Source organism: Moschus berezovskii, chromosome 5, assembly GCF_049115385.1.
Source record: "Moschus berezovskii isolate FMDL1 chromosome 5, NW_MosBer_1.0, whole genome shotgun sequence".
Classification (NCBI taxonomy): Eukaryota; Metazoa; Chordata; class Mammalia; order Artiodactyla; family Moschidae; genus Moschus; species Moschus berezovskii.
Genome location: NC_142464.1, coordinates 29,256,304 through 29,272,957, shown reverse-complemented (window position 1 = coordinate 29,272,957; position 16,654 = coordinate 29,256,304). Strand labels below are relative to the sequence as shown.

The following is a 16,654-nucleotide window of genomic DNA, read 5'->3' as shown; positions in this document are numbered from 1 at the left end:
TAGGGCCTAATATGAACAATTGACATCAGGTTACAAATATGAGATGATCAATATATGAATATATGTCTCTGTCTCTCTCACATGCACATATATGCATTCAAATAAATATTTTCTAATAAAGTTTTAAAGAAAATCATATCAATACATCAGTATCTCTTAAAACCTAGATAAATAAGAGCCTAGGAGACAATGAGAGCAACTCTTTTCTCCCTTTGACCTCAGTGTTTTTTTCAAATACAAATTTATTTTTATTACCTTAAACATTAAGAATACTTGAAAATCATTTAGGAAGCCGAGGGAAATCAAACAAATGACCAAAGGATATTGAAAACTACACTATGATAAAAAATTAAGAATGTAGAAAGAGACAAATATATATACGTGTGTATATATATAAAGAAAATTAATTAACAAAAATTTCAAGTTAATTTCTAAAAGTCTAATAGCTTTTTTCTGTCACACTTTATACAATTAAATTGGAGAACTATGGTTGATCATTTGATCTTTAGGGGTAAGCACACTGATTTTAAATAAAGAAATAAACTGAATATTTGGAAAAGCAAAAGTTATTTTCATCTAGCCTCAACAGGCAGAAAGCAGAAAGTGCCACAAAGTCAAAGGAGTTTAGCCTTTCATAATAAATTGACTGAAATTACTATATATTAGTTTATTTGCTTTCTTCCCTTATTATAGAGACAATATAAGCTCAATATATAAATTTATAAGAATTAAATACAAACTATCTGTAGTATTAGTATACAGAGATTAGCCACTGCTTGCATTAGTTTTGATTAACCTCATTTCACACTTAAATTTTAAAAATGAATACAGTATTTGATTTTAAATAAAAATGATGTGTATCTACTTTAGATTCTGAATTACTCCTGTTAAAAAATGTTTGGTAACTCTCACAATCCTGCTTCAAAGTATGTACAAAATAAATGCAAAAAATATCCAAAATAGTTTATTTTAGTTTATTCTCTATTATTTTTCAACGTTTAAATTTCTATTGATTTCAGTGATGATTGCTATCTTCCAAATACAAACTGAAAAAAAAAAATTCTGAAAAAACTCTTAAAGGAAGTTTCTCTCCTAATGCTTTGTAAGTTCATGCTTCAATTTTCTCTATTACAGCCGAATAGAAATTAACCAACTGAATTGAAATCTATTAAATTTATCAAAAATATAAGAATTACTGCTTAATACGCATAGGACACATCTTCTGAACAGGAAACATATTTTTCTCTTTGTTAAGTACAAAATATATTGTAGTCATAAGACATCAAAAATGTACTTGATGTGGATAATTAATTACAGTGAGTCTAAATTAAATTTTAAGCATCACTTAAATTGATTTAATTAAAATTCACCCTAGTCACTAATGGCTAATAAACTGAACCTTAATGACTCACAATCAGAAAGAAATATTTAGGTTCATATTCAAGCTTTTAAATTAAACTAGAGCCGTGCTTGGAGAAGGCAATGGCAACCCACTCCAGTACTCTTGCCTGGAGAATCCAGGGACGGTGGAGCCTGTTGGCTGCCGTCTATGGGGTCACACAGAGTCGGACACGACTGAAGTGACTTAGCAGCAGCAGCAGCAGCAGAGCAGTGCTATTCAAATTTTTTCAGATATCAGAATACTGGAACTCAGAGCACTTTCTCTAACCACCCAAACGCTGATTAAAACTATTGAATAAATAACTTTTGGGAAAATCAGGCCCCCTCTCACAGTAGGTTTTATTATATATACCTGAGAAAAACTATGGATGGGGGTTAGGGAGAGTGAACCATTATGTATTTGATTTTATAGCAAGGCTCAGTTTGGGTTGAGTCTCTGAAGAACAGTTTGAGAAACACTAAACTAGAAAGCCCTAAATAGCCACATTCATATGTGCAATTTACATCAGGGCCTCTAATGTCTTTTCAACATTTAAAAATGCCAGCAGCACCTAATAGCCTCCTCAATTATCAACCATCTCTGATGTGCTTTCATCTTCTGCCTTCAGAAAACACAGATTTGGTTCCATGTGAAGCAATTTATGGTCAATGGGCCCTAAAGACACCAGAATTCTTGTATGGACGCATCACATCCTTGCATATAAACGACGTCTAGTTAGGCCTGCAGTGAACTGAACTGAGCATCATGAGCTATCGTTTAAAATCCCATTTGCCTCCACCTTCACCCTGACTTCTCTAACTTCTCAAATCTTCTGATCTCTGATTTTGCAAACTACTGGAGTTGCCATCCTGAAGACTGCAACACAATCTAATTTGGTTTGATAATTGTTTGTCTCTCCCCTCCATACCACAACCAACTTGCAGTGTCAGTAAACACATTATACTTCTTTTCTAAGCCAAACATACACAGTGCTGAACAAAGAACTCAACAAATATTTGACCAGCACTCAACCAATTTGTTGACATCTGTGAGATTTCTGAGGTTTTTTTCAATGCTCTTTTCAAAAGAAAAAGCAGTATTCTTTACCTTACCAGAGTTTCTTTAATGCCTTGTTTGCCTTCCAGTTTACTTTCAATTCTTAACAAGGCTGGTATGTCATGGCCTTCAGAGGAGAAAATGTACAGTGATAGAAAGTCAGCCCAGTGATTTAAGCAAACCAAGAACTCAGCACCATGGAGTTCTGAAAGTGACTACAGGGGCAGCAAAAAGGAGTGCAAGCCAGCAGACCCACTCTTTTAAGAAAGAATACATAGCTAGGGAAAACAGAGTTCCTTCCTTCCTTCTTTCCTTCCCTCCTCACCTCCCTCTCTCCTCCATCCTTTCTTTCTTCCTCTCATTTTTTTTTTAATTACATCACCAACTCAATGGACATGAGTTTGAGTGAACTCCGGGAGTTGGTGATAGACAGGGAGGCCTGGCGTTCTGTGATTCATGGGGTCGCAAAGGGTCAGACACGACTGAGTGACTGAACTGAACTGAACCCATCTACTTACCTGCTTTATATATTGGGTTGGCCAAAAAGTTCGTTTGGGTTTTTCCATGGAAAATAAATTTTCATGACAGATCAGTTTGTACATACTTTTCACTTTTCTAAATTTAATGTGCCATAAAAATTTTTTAAAAGTAAATCTCTGAAAAGTACATTTGTCCCTCATTAACCACAACAGATTGGTTCCAGGACCTGCTAGAGGTACCAAAATCCACTGATGCTCAAAGTCAGCCCTTTGTATCTGCAGTTCTGAATCATGGATTCAACAGACCTTAGATCATGCAGGACTGTAGTATTCATTAAAACAAATTCATTAAAACATATGAGTGGACCTGCACAGTTCAAACCCATGTTGTTCAAAGGTCAACTGTATATTTGTATATTCAAATTATAAAGCCAATGTTTATAAGACAGAGGAGGCTCAGAAAAGAAAAACAAAAAAATATTGGGAGAATGGCATTGAAACATGTATATTATCATATGTGAAACGAATTGCCAGTTCAGGGTTGATGCATGTTACAGGATACTCGGGGCTGGTATGCAGGGATGACCCAGAGGGAGGATAATGGGAGGAGGGGGGTGGGAGGGAGGTTCGGGAGGGGGAACTCATATACACCTGGGGCGGATTCATGTCAATGTATGGCAAAACCAACCAATATAATATTGTAAAATAATTAGCCTCCAATAAAAATTTTTAAAAAAGAGGCACACACACAAAAAAGCCAATGTTTATAATACAGAGAAGGCTCAGAAAAGAAAAACAAAAAAATCACAGCTCTTAGCTTACCATAGATGGGGGTAAACGTGAAGTAGTTCAGATGACAAATATTATAGGCTTCAATTCTAACATCTTTCCAAATGCCCTGAGTAGGAAAAGAAGGTCCCCAGTCCCAACCAAAGGAACACTGCATCTGTAATTTCAAGGGAAAAAAAGAAGATAGACTCTAATTACCATAAGACTTAAACATTATGAAAAACCTTTTCTTTTAAAATAGTATGTATGCGTGTATTGGTTTGCCAGGGTGCCGTAACAAAATACCACAAACTGGGTGACTTAAACAACAGAAATTAAGTTTCGCACAGTTCTAGGGGCTAGGAAGTACAAGATCAAGGTGCTGGCAGGTTTGGTTTCCTGGGCTTACAGATGGCCGCATTCTCACAGTGCCCTTAACAGCCTCTTCTGTGAACACACACATACACCCTAATGTGGTCCAAATTTCCTCTTCTGATAAGGACATCAATGATCCTGGGTTAGGACTAATCCTAATGGTTTCATTTAACTTAATCACCTCTTTAAAGATCTAACCTCCAAACAGGGAGACATTTTGATCTTATTGAGGGTCAGGACTTCAATATAGAAATTTGGGGGGCAGGGGCACAAAATTCAGTCCATGATAGTGTGTGTGTGTCCCATTCACGACATCTAAAATGACCCACAATGCACCGCTCCTGGTATTCACACCCTAGTGTAACCCCCTCCCCTTGAGTATGACATGACCTAATGAATCACTTTTAACCAGCAGAACACAGCAGTGATGAGAGCATGTCCAAAAGTAGGTTATAAAAGACTGTGCCTTTGGCCTTAGTGCTCACTCAGCTCTCTCTTGGCCAAGAGGGAAGTTGGCTGCCATGCTGGAAGGCAGTTCTGGAAGAGGCCCACATGAGTGAGCCTGGAGGCCCATCTAAGGCCCACCAATAAGCACATGGTGGAGCTTAGGCAGGCCTCACCCAGGCTTAAAGTGACTGCAGCCCTGGTCCAGAGTTTGTCAGTAACCTCCTGAGTGACCCTGAGCCAGAAGTACCCAGCTAAGACACACCTGCATTCCTGGCTGACAGAAACTGTGATAATAAATGTTGTTTTAAGCTGATAAGTTTTGGTATAATTGTTACACAGCAATAGATAACTTAATACAATAACTAATCTAGAAACCTAGGCAACATAGTTAAATTTCGTAGAAAAGTTCCAAGACTATAAAATCTAATTATGTACATTTATCCTTCCAAAGCATATTACACTGAAGCAACACAATAGATCTCTTTAAATTTCTTCAAAATATCTCTGAACCTACTACTATAGTTAAATGTAATAACTATAAAAAATGAGGAAACATACTGAAAGATTAAAAATATGCATAAACAGGCTTAAGAAACTGGCTAGACTTGCAAACCCCTATTTCCTCCAGGATGAATTCAGAAGTCCTAGGCTCTGAACTTACATCCCAGAAATAATAAGTTCAGAATTTAGACACCTATTACAATTACCCTTCAATTAAAAATAAATTTTTTAAAGTAGAAAAAAACAAAATAGCAAGAAAAATGAAAAAAAAAAAAAAGCCCTCAACATTCAAAAACTAAAATCATGGCATCCAGTCTCATCACTTCATTAAAAAAAAAAAAAAAAGACTTTAGACACTGACACAGGTAACTAGAGCAGAATTTTTGTAAACTTCCAATTCATAAAAGAAAAGAAAAAAATTTCCAAAACACAGTCAATTAAAATGTGTGAGGCTGAGTTAGGCTTTTAAAAAAGAATAAGCACCAGAGGAAGTACTGAGATCTTCCTGAAGGGAGAACTTGCAGAATAGAGCCTAAGGATCTGGCCACACTGTTTTCATTTAAGCATTTGATACTATTTCCTAAGTTCTGTACTTATCTATAACAGAGAAAATTCAGTTTCCATTACAGAGAAAAACAAAGAACTAAAACCACTTCACAGCATCCGCATCCGTATAAAATCAGGACTTAAGGATCTCATGTTCAGAATGAAGACCATCTTGGGGATAGTTATTGCAAGGTTTTTAAGTTCAGATATGTAATTATTTTATTAGGGATAGAGAGAAGGAGGAGGGCAAAAATATTCAACATCTTATAATGCAGATTATTTTCCCCAGCAAGGGTTACAAATCATTCTAATTCACATAATCTCTCCAAATAAAAGTTTTCACTTATTCAAAAATATTTGTGCAGTGCTCTCTATGTTTCAGCCTGGGAGTATATTAACATACCAAACAGAAACAGTCCTTTTGCTTACAACACTCACAGTATATAGCAGGAGATTCAGGCATTGAACAAATAGTCACAAAGGAAAATAAAGAAAACAAATTGAACAAATAGTCATAAAAGAAATAGACAGGGAACATATAATGGTGTCAAGACAAGTTCCCCTGAATAATAGTGACTTTTAAATGGAGACTTGAAAGGTGAGTACCACTTGTCCAGTGTGTTTAGGGGAGAGGGAGTGAAGGCATCCTTTCAGAAGGAACGGCATATATGAAGTCCTCAAGATGCTAGAGAACATGGTGCATTCCAGGAAATGAAAACAGTGGGAAGAGATGAGCAGAAGACTAGAACAGTGGGCACATGGGACAAACTTAGCTAAGAACTCTGGACTTTAGCCTAAAAGCAATGAGAAACTGTTGAAGAGTTTCAAGGGGGCCGGGGATGGGGTGTGCCACGATGATTTTTATCTGAAAGGCACACTCTGGCTGTTCCTTGGGCAAATTAAGTGGAGTGAGGCAAACAAGGTCATTGAGTACCAGTTGTGCAACCACAGCAACACCTGATGCAAGAAATGGTAACAGATGGACCCCAAGTGTGGGAGTAGAAATTAAGCACGAGCAGATTCAGGAGCTACTAAAAAGGTAACATCCACATCATCAAAAGGACTTCCTAATCTCTTTTAAAAAAGAGACCAGGAGGTATCAAAAACAACTCTGAGGTTTCTGGCTTGAGCAACTGCTGCAAATGGTATTCCATTCAGTGAGACAAAAAGCCCTGGGAGCAGGGTTTAGATCCCAGTGCAGTGTTGGACACAATGAGCTTTAGGCACCCGTGGTATGTATATACAATGGAATATTCAGTTCAGTTCAGTTCAGTCGCTCAGTCGTGTCCGACTCTTTGCGACCCCATGAATCACACTAAGCCAGGCCTCCCTGTCCATCACCAACTCCCGGAGTTCACTCAAACTCATGACCATTGAGTCGGTGATGCCATCCAGCCATCTCATTCTCTGTCATCCCAGTCTCCTCCCGCCCCCAATCCCTCCCAGCATCAGAGTCTTTTCCAGTGAGTCAACTTGTCACATGAGGTGGCCAAAGTATTTGAGTTTCAGCTTTAGCATCAGTCCTTCAAATGAACACCTAGGACTGGTCTCCTTTAGGATGGACTGGCTGGATCTCCTTGCAGTCCAAGGGACTCGCAAGAGTCTTCTCCAGCACCACAGTTCAAAAGCATCAATTCTTCAGCGATCAGCTTTCTTCATAGTCCAACTCTCACATCCATACATGACCACTGGAAAAACCATAGCCTTGACTAGATGGACCTTTGTTGGCAAAGTAACGTCTCTGCTTTTTAATATACTATCAAGGTTGGTCGTAACTTTCCTTCCAAGGAGTAAACATCTTTTAATTTCATGGCTGCAATCAGAATCCGCAGTGATTTTGAAGCCCCCCAAAATAAAATCTGACACTGTTTCCACTGTTTTTCCCATCTATTTCCCATGAAGTGATGGGACCAGATGCCATGATCTTTGTTTTCTGAATGTTGAGCTTCAAGCCAACCTTTTCACTCTCCTCTTTCACTTTCATCAAGAGGCTTTTTAGTTCCTCTTCACTTTCTGTCGTAAGGGTGGTGTCATCTGCATATCTGAGGTTATTGATATTTCTCCCGGCAATCTGGATTTCAGCTTGTGCTTCGAAGATTAGTCAGCCTTTAAAAAGGAAGGGAATTCTGGCACGCACTACAACATAGATGAACCCGAAGACATTACATTGATATCTGAGTATGATATGACCCAATGAATCACTTTTAACTCACAGAAGAGAGCAGCGATGAGAGCACGTCCAAAAAATTGTTTAGTGAACTAAATCAGTCACAGACAGACAAATATTGTATGATTCGACTGGTAAGAGGTATCTAGAGGATTAAAACTCCTAGAATCTGAAAGATGGTGGTTGCCAGGGGCTGAGAGTTGGGGGAAAGTGGGGAGTTGTTTTTTTAACGAGTACAGAGTTTGTTTTGCAAGATGAAACAGTTCTGGAGACTGATTTCACACAATGTGAATATATTTAATATTACTGAATGTACACCTAAAAGAATTAAGGTAGTAAATTCTGTGTTATGTGTATTTTACCACAATTAAACTTTCTTTAAATAAAAATAAAATTAAACACTAAGTGTGACATAAAATACTAATTCATCCCTGTATTAGTCATCTAGATTGAGAACAGACTCAAAGGAAATTAATCACCTGTGCTTTTGTTATCTTTTGTTAGATGTTATGAAAACCTGGCAGTAAAATATCACACATCAGCAAATACATTAACAGTTGCAGAAGGCTAGTAACAACTATTGCTCATAAATAGGAACCCTACAGTCTGATGGAAAGCTTGATAAACTTAAGGGCTTTTAAAAAAAAAATTGTAAAGGGGGAATTCCCTGGCAGTCCGGTAGTTAGGATTCCGGCCTTCCACTGCAGGGGGCATGGGTTTGATCCCTGGTCAGGACACAAAGATCCTGCAAGCCTCGAGGTATAGCCAAAATAAAAATTGTAAAGGTGCATTATCAGTCACCTATTTTTATTTTTTTCCAATGTTATCTTAGGTACTCCTCAAGAAGGGATCCTAGAAAGAAAAGTTCTCCTCAAAAATTCATATAACTTTTGGTTCTTATTTCTAATTTTTACTATAAATCCCACTAAGGGGCAGGAGAGAGATGCCCATTTTCTGAAATACAATTGGAGTCTTCAAACAAGCATTTCATATACCATCATCCCATCCTTAAGGTGAAAGGCCCTCCACTGTGAGACCCTTACCGTGCGAATAAAGTTGACATGGCATTCGCCATCCTGCACAGGTGGAGGGCAGTTGGGGGGCACCCAGTAGGCAGTGTGAAGTTCACTTCTCTGGTTCGCATATATCACTGGTGACTGGAAACGCACTTCAATGATATTCATTGCTTTGACCACATGTGTAATATCAAAGCTCTAAATTAAACAGAACAGATATGAAAGCATCCTCATGTATAAAATTTTAGACATAGGCAGAATGTATGAAAGATGCATAAAATAATTGAAATCTTTAGGTCTAGCCTTTTTGCTGATGAAAAAACTTCTCCAAGATAGTATAACTTCAGTTCAGTTCAGTTGCTCAGTCATGTCTGACTCTTTGTGACCCCATGGACTACAGCATGCCAGGCTTCCCTGTCCATTACCAACTTCCAAAGTTTACTCAAACTCATGTCCGTCAAGTCGGCGATGCCATCCAACTATCTCATCCTCTGTCGTCCCCTTCTCTTCCTGCCCTCAATCTTTCCCAGCATTAGAGTCTTTTCAAATGAGTCAGTTCTTCACATTGGATGGCCAAAGTATTGGAGTTTCAGCTATAGCATCAGTCCTTCCAATGAATATTCAGGACTGATTTCCTTTGGGATGGACTGGTTGGATCCCCTTGCAGTCCAAGGGACTCTCAAGAGTCTTATCCAACACCATAGTTCAAAGGCATCAATTCGTTAGTGCTCAGCTTTCTTTATCGGCGAAGGCAATGGCAAGCCACTACAGTACTCTTGCCTAGAAAATCACATGGACAGAGGAGCCTGGTGGGCTGCAGTCCATGGGGTCGCTACTAGTCAGACACGACTGAGTGACTTCACTTTCACTTTTCACTTTCACACATTGGAGAAGGAAATGGCAACCCACTCCAGTATTCTTGCCTGGAGAATCCCAGGGACAGCGGAGCCTGGTCGGCTGCCGTCTATGGGGTTGCACAGAGTCGGACACGACTGAAATGACTTAGCAGCAGCAGCAGCAGCAGCTTTCTTTATAGTCCAACCCTCACATCCATACATGACCACTGGAAAAACCATAGCCTTGACTAGATGGACCTTTGTTGGCAAAGTAATGTCTCTGCTTTTTAATATGCTGCCTATGTTGGTCATAGCTTTTCTCCCAAGGAGCAAGAGTCTTTTAATTTCATGGCTACAGTCACCATCTGCAGTGATTTTCGAGCCCAAGAAAATAAAGTCTGACACTGTTTCCACTGTTTCCCCATCTATTTCCCATGAAGTGATGGGACCAGATGCCATGATCTTAGTTTTCTGAATGTTGAGCTTCAAGCCAACTTTTTCACTCTCCTCTTTCACTTTCATCAAGAGGCTCTTTAGTTCCTCTTCACTTTCTGCCATAAGGGTGGTGTCATCTGCATATCTGAGGTTATTGTATTTCTCCTGGGAATCTTGATTCCAGCTTGTGCTTCATCCAGCCTGGCATTTTGCATGATGTACTCTGCATATAAGTTAAATAAGCAGGGTGACAATATACAGCCTTGACATACTCCTTTCCTGATTTGGAACCAGTCTGCAATTCCATGTCCAATTCTAACTGTTGCTTCTTGACCTGCATACAGATTTTTCAGGAGGCAGGTAAGGTGGTCTGGTATTCCCATCTCTTGAAGAATTTTCCACAGTTTGTTGTGATCCACACAGTCAAAGGCTTTGATGTAGTCAATAAAGCAGAAGTAGATGTTTTTCTGGAACTCTCTTGCTTTTTGTATGATCCAGCGGATGTTGGCAATTTGATCACTGGTTCCTCTGCCTTTTCTAAATTCAGCTTGTATAACTTAGTTGCCAACTTTTAGTTATAACTATTACATTCTCCTACCCAAACTAGATTTCTAGGTTTTTTTTTGCTATTTTTACTGAGAGATGATGGTCCTAGGCCAACAGAGCAAACAGAGACTATGTTTAGTCCTGGAAAGTCTGCTCTTGCTATTTACATATGGCTCTGAATTGCCAAGTATTTCCTAGATGCTTCATAATAACCTGACCCTCTGGTATGCAGAGCATGTATTTCTAAGTCATTAGTTATTTTTGTTTTGAAAAGTCTACCCTTGACAGGGATACAATCTCTTAAGGTAACACTTCCAGAAAGGAAGGAACACTTCCTTTTAAAAATGGCTTGTCAGCTGTCATTTCCCTTGAAACTCTGGATTCAAAAGAACAGAGAAGGGAACAGCATTTTCAAACATTCCCTATGTGCCATAAACTAAACCAATCATTTCAATTAACTAATTAAATCCTCACAATAATTTTATAGGGCTTGAGTGTCTTCATCATTCAACAAATATGGGAACTGAGAGATAAAGTAACTTACCCATTGCATCAAAGGGCTTGTGCTTGCTGCTCGTGATAAGAATGAACACAAACACAAACAGTGGTTCTTTTTAACCTGATGTCACTATGTACTTACGTATCTTCTGAACATGTTGTCTGTTTTGCCAATAGGAACACTGTTGAGCAGGACTACTGCAACTGTATCGATACCCTCAAAAATCAAATTTACTTTACTCCATTTGCTAAAAAAACAGAAGATTTTTAAAACAAGGTGAATAAAACATTAACTTAGATAACTAGTCTTTTTTAATTAAGAATGAAAGGAATAAATATTTCAGAGAAAATATACATTCCTGGAAGGCAATTTTCAATAAAATTTTCAGAAATATCACTTTAATACATTTTTATGTTGAGTGATCCAGTTTAACTTTCTTGATAATATTTCAATAATCCCTATCAAATCATGAGCATGACTTCTAATTTCCATGCATTGACTTTTACCCTAGAACTTCACAAAGTTCTTATTTGAATCAAGTTCAATATTAATAACAAACACAAAACATTTTCACAAACTATTACATTTACTGACGCTAAGAGAATGTATTAACCAACTAGCAAGTATCTATGAGTAAATATTATGTGCCCAGTACTCTGCTAAGCCTTACAGAGAACTAAAACACTCTCTGAATTTAAGGAATCTGAAATCTGTTTAGCATTCAAGCCTAAAACACATGAAACAAAGAGAAAGCTTTCAATCTCTTCTACTTTGTGATATAGTCTTGATGAATAGACTACAAGTGATTTCAGAGTTTATAAAGTAAAGACTTCAAGAAGGAAACAAGAGTTTAAAGAACAAAATAAATAAAATGTGGCATATCCATACAATAAAATAGTGTTCAGCAATAAAAAGAAATGAAGTACTGGTGGACACAACAACACAGATGAACTTGAAAATATCATTATGTAAGTGACTCACTGGAAAAGAGTCTGATGCTAGGAGGGATTGGGGGTGGGAGGAGACAGGGACGACAGAGAATGAGATGGCTGGATGGCATCACCGACTCGATGGACATGAGTTTGAGTGAACTCCGGGAGTTGGTGATGGACAAGGAGGCCTGGCGTGCTGTGATTCATGGGGTCGCAAAGAGTCGGACATGACTGAGCGACTGAACTGAACTGAACTGAAATGAAAAGAAGCCAGTCATAAAGGAGGGATATATTGTACAGTTCCATTTCTTTGAGATTTCCAGAAGAGAAAAATGCATAGCGATAAAAAATAAATTAGCAGTTGCCTAGGGCTGGGAGCTTGGAGAAGGCAATGGCACCCCACTCCAGTACTCTTGCCTGGAAAATCCCAGGGACAGAGGAGCCTGGTAGGTTACAGTCCATGGGATCACAAAGAGTCCAACACGACTGAGCGACTTCACTTTCACTTTTCACTTTCATGCACTGGAGAAGGAAATGGCAACCCACTCCAGTGTTCCTGCCTGGAGAATCTCAGGGATGGCGGAGCCTGGGGTGCTGCCGTCTACGGGGTCGCACAGAGTTGGACACGACTGAAGCAACTTAGCAGCAGCAGCAGCAGCAGGACTGGGAGAGGAATAGGGGGATGGGGATGCAGGAAGTGGTACAGGATTTGCAACAGGAAGCAGCATTTTCACAGACAAGCAGAGAAGGTTAAACTTGATCTGCCAATCAAAGGGAAGACACTCTCATTCTTAAGCGAGAATGGTAAAATAAACATTTGCGGGCTTTCCTGGAGGTCGAGTGGTTAAGAATTCGCCTAACTGGTTCAATCCCTGGTTCAGGAAGATCCGATATGCCTCGGGGCAACTCAGCCCATGTACCACAACTGCTGAAGCCCAGAGCCTGTAATCTGAACAAGAGAAGCTATGGCAATGAGAAGCCTGCACATCGCAACTAGAGAGTAACTCCCACAGCAATAATGAAAGCCTAAGCACAGCAATAAAGACCCAGAGCAGCCAAAAAATAAAATAAATAAGAATTTGGAAGAGATGAATAATGTTTCTACATTCAGAAGACTAGAGAATAAAAAGATAAAGCAAGAAATCTTAGTAGGTAGCACAGGCCTAATGCCAGGTATTAAGGCCTAGGCAAAGGTATAAAGGCCAGGTATAAAGGCCTAGGCAAAGGTGGAAGCTTAGAAATGAGGAGACAGGAGCTGAATCAAGAGAAATGATAGGCAAAAATTAACAGGACTCAGAAACAGGCCAAATACAGGAAAATGAAGAAAAGATATGATAAGCCAAAAACTCCTTGGGCATGGGAGATTGGGAAGATGATATTATATTAAGAGAAACAATGAGGTGGTTGGAATCTAATGCAAGTTTTAAGTCACACAGTCAATTGGTTAACTAAATGTTGAGTTCAGGATGAAAGAGGGCCCCCTATTGGAGATATTTTAAGTATTATCTGGAAATAAGAGTTTGGAACACTGTAACTTGAAGATACTGAGCATTATTTTCTGGCTTTATTTCTCTTGTAAGAAGCTAGTGATTAATTACCACCCCCCCAAAAAAAAGAAAGGTCATATTAAAAGGACAGAGGTTTTTTTTTTAATTTATCAATAATGGCGGTAAATATTAATATAATTAGGTTGAAGCTTCCAAGGCTGGCCAGTGGTAAAGAATCTGCCTGCCAATGCAGGAGACGCAGGTTCAGTCCATAGGTCAGGAAGATCCCCTGGAGCAGGAAGTAACAACTCAGTACAGTATTCTTGCCTGGAAAATTCCATAGACAGAGGAGCCTGGCAGGCTAGAGTCAATGGCATTGCAAAGAGTCGGACACAACTGAGCAACTCAGCACACACACGCATAATTGGGTTACATTCTGCTACATAGGACATTACTGAAACCTATACCATACCTTTCCTCATGTCCTCATGATATAATATAAGGCCAATACCGTAGTTTCTGTGGCTGACTAACACTATATCAAACAAATGATGTATCTCTAAGCCTATTTGACAATATTGTAAATATATACACTTTGTGGATTACTGGGAGAGCAGGGAAAAGAAAAGGCAGATAAAAGAACTAAGTCTAGGTGGTGCCATTACAACCACTGGAAAAATGACTGAATAAGAGGTAAGTCTGTGACTGATGATCAGCAGCACAATCCTCATACGCAAATCAAAACATAAATCATATTTTCACTTTTATAGTTCAGGCTTTAGTATGACAATGTAACCTAAACAAACAAAAGATTACTGCAAACAGAAAAAGAAGAAAAGTTCAAATAATAATAATAATAAATGAATAAACAGACATAGATATAAATACAGATATACACACATATGTACCTCATGTCAAAACGGAGTTTAAAGTTCTTGATATAGGTCCAGTTATCCAAGGCAATCCATCTGTAGTCAAGGTTATTAAATCTGTAGTAAGGATCCTGATGATAAAAAATACAGGTGATTAAATATGCAAAAGTAATTAATTAAATAAACATGAAATAAACTAGTAATGATGGTTATTTATTACCTAAAAATCAATGAACTCTTGGCCTAGGATTGCAAGCATTTCATATGCTGGCCCATCCCATCCTCAAGGCTAAAGCTCCATCTGTTTAAGAGACCATTACCTTTCAAACAAGGTTGCCATGGCATTAGTATCCTAAAAATGCTAAAAATATTTTTAAATGTAAAAGTCTAACAAAATACCTGAAATGAAAGCAAGCTGAGATATAAGTATTACAGTTTCATTAGGGCTTCCCTGTTGGCTTAGATGGCAAAGAATCTGCCTACAGTTCCAGAGACCTGAATTCAATCCCTGGGTCAGGAAGATCCCCTGGAGGAGGGCATGGCAACACACTCCAGTATTCTTACCTGGAGAATCCCTCGGACAGAGGAGCCTGATGGGCTACAGTCCATGGGATTGCAAAGAGTCAGACATGACTAAGTGACTAGCACACACATAGTTCATTATCAAAGAAATACGTGGAGACGTGGAGATGAAGACTGGGCTCTCTATACATGTGGAGATGAAGATTGGGTTCCCCTGTTGAAACCAAACACAGAACCTGCAAGGTCACAGCAGAGAATGAATGGCAGCACTTTCAATGGTGTGACGCCATCAGGCACTCACTGCTCCCTGGTTCTCACTTTGCATTTTGCTGCCACTATCCCCGCTGGTTTCCCCAGGGGATGCTTCTTCTCTGTTTCCCAAAGATCAGGCAAACTCCCCACTCCTTGGATTTACTTTGCACTTACAAAGTTATCTTTCACTTAGCTTTACTGTACATGCGTGCATGCTAGGTCGCTTCAGCCGTGTCCAAGTCTTTGCAACCCTATGGACTACAGCCCACTAGGCTCCTCTGTCCATGGGATTCTCCAGGCAAGAATACTGGAGTGGGCTGTCACGCCTTCCTCCAGGGGATCTTCCCTACCCAGGGATCTAACCCGTGTCTCTTACCTTTTATGACTCCAAAATTGGCAGGCGGGTTCTTCACCACCAGCACCATCTGGGGAGCCCTCAGCTTTACTATGCCACGCTATGCTTAGTCTGTCAGTCGTATCCGACTCTTTGTGACCCCATGGACTGTAGCCTGTCAGGCTCCTCTGTCTATGGGGATTCCCCAGGCAAGAATACTGCTGTGGGTTGCCATGCCCTCCTCCAGGCGATCTTCCCAACCCAGGGGTCAAACCCAGGTCTTTCGCATTGCAGGTGGATTCTTTACCATCTGAGCCACCAGGAAAGCCCAAGAATACAGGAGTGGGTCGCCTATCCCTTCTCCAGGGGAACTTCCCAACCCAGGAATCAAATCAGGGTCTCCTGCATTGCAAATGGATTTTTTACCGTCCGAGCCATCAGGGAAGCCCTCAGCTTTACTAAGTGAGCACAAAAAGTATCTCTCCAGAGAACATGCAGGCAGCATAGATACTGTCAAACTTACAGACTTCATGTTTCCTGTACTAGCCTAGACCAAGTCTGCAAACTACAACCTACAGGCCTAATGCAGCTCACTATCTGTTTTTGGGTGGCCAGTGAACTAAGAATGGACATGTATCAGTAAAGTTTTACAGGAGCACAGACAGGTCCATTCCTTTGTAAATTACATACAGCAGTTTTCACGCTATAATAGCAGAGCTGAGTAGACACGGCAGAGACCAAATGACCCATGAAGCCTAAAACAGTGTTAATAATATCTGGCCCTTCATCAGCCTCTGCCTTAGATGACTGGCCTGCTGGGTGTTCACAGATGCTATTCTATCTGAGGGTCCAGCCCCAATTCCTGTCCATAATACTTACATCTTTCTTCCCCTTCTCACTTTCTACCCTTTACCTTCCTGATGCGGGCTTCCAGGCAGGAGGCAGAATGGGACAAGAAGTTTTTCCGTTCATCTGTCTGTGAACAACACCACAGCTACGGGACACCAGGCAGGCTCAGAGGGCTTCTCGCCTCTGACTGGGCCAGGCCCAAGGGCGATTTCCTCAGGAACTGCAACTCCAAGTTGAGAGGGAAAAGCCAGCTTTATCTACGTTCCACAGACATAAGGGCTGACCATTGACAACAGCCAGTTGGGCACCTGCCCAGGGCACAAAATGTAAGAGGCACTATAATATCACTGGGTG

The 16,654-nt window shown here is 39.7% G+C and overlaps 1 protein-coding gene across 1 annotated transcript in view; it reads right to left on the bottom strand.

The window, feature by feature from the left end:
• MANBA (mannosidase beta) overlaps window positions 1-16,654 on the bottom strand; it is a 125,394-nt gene that overhangs the window by 100,390 nt on the left and 8,350 nt on the right. The window contains exons 2-5 of the mRNA XM_055434296.2: window positions 14,380-14,474; window positions 11,194-11,299; window positions 8,764-8,934; window positions 3,739-3,862 (exon numbers count right to left, since the gene is read on the bottom strand). Of these exons, the coding sequence (XP_055290271.2) occupies window positions 3,739-3,862; window positions 8,764-8,934; window positions 11,194-11,299; window positions 14,380-14,474 (496 nt within the window). The remainder of the gene's footprint in view (window positions 1-3,738; window positions 3,863-8,763; window positions 8,935-11,193; window positions 11,300-14,379; window positions 14,475-16,654) is intronic.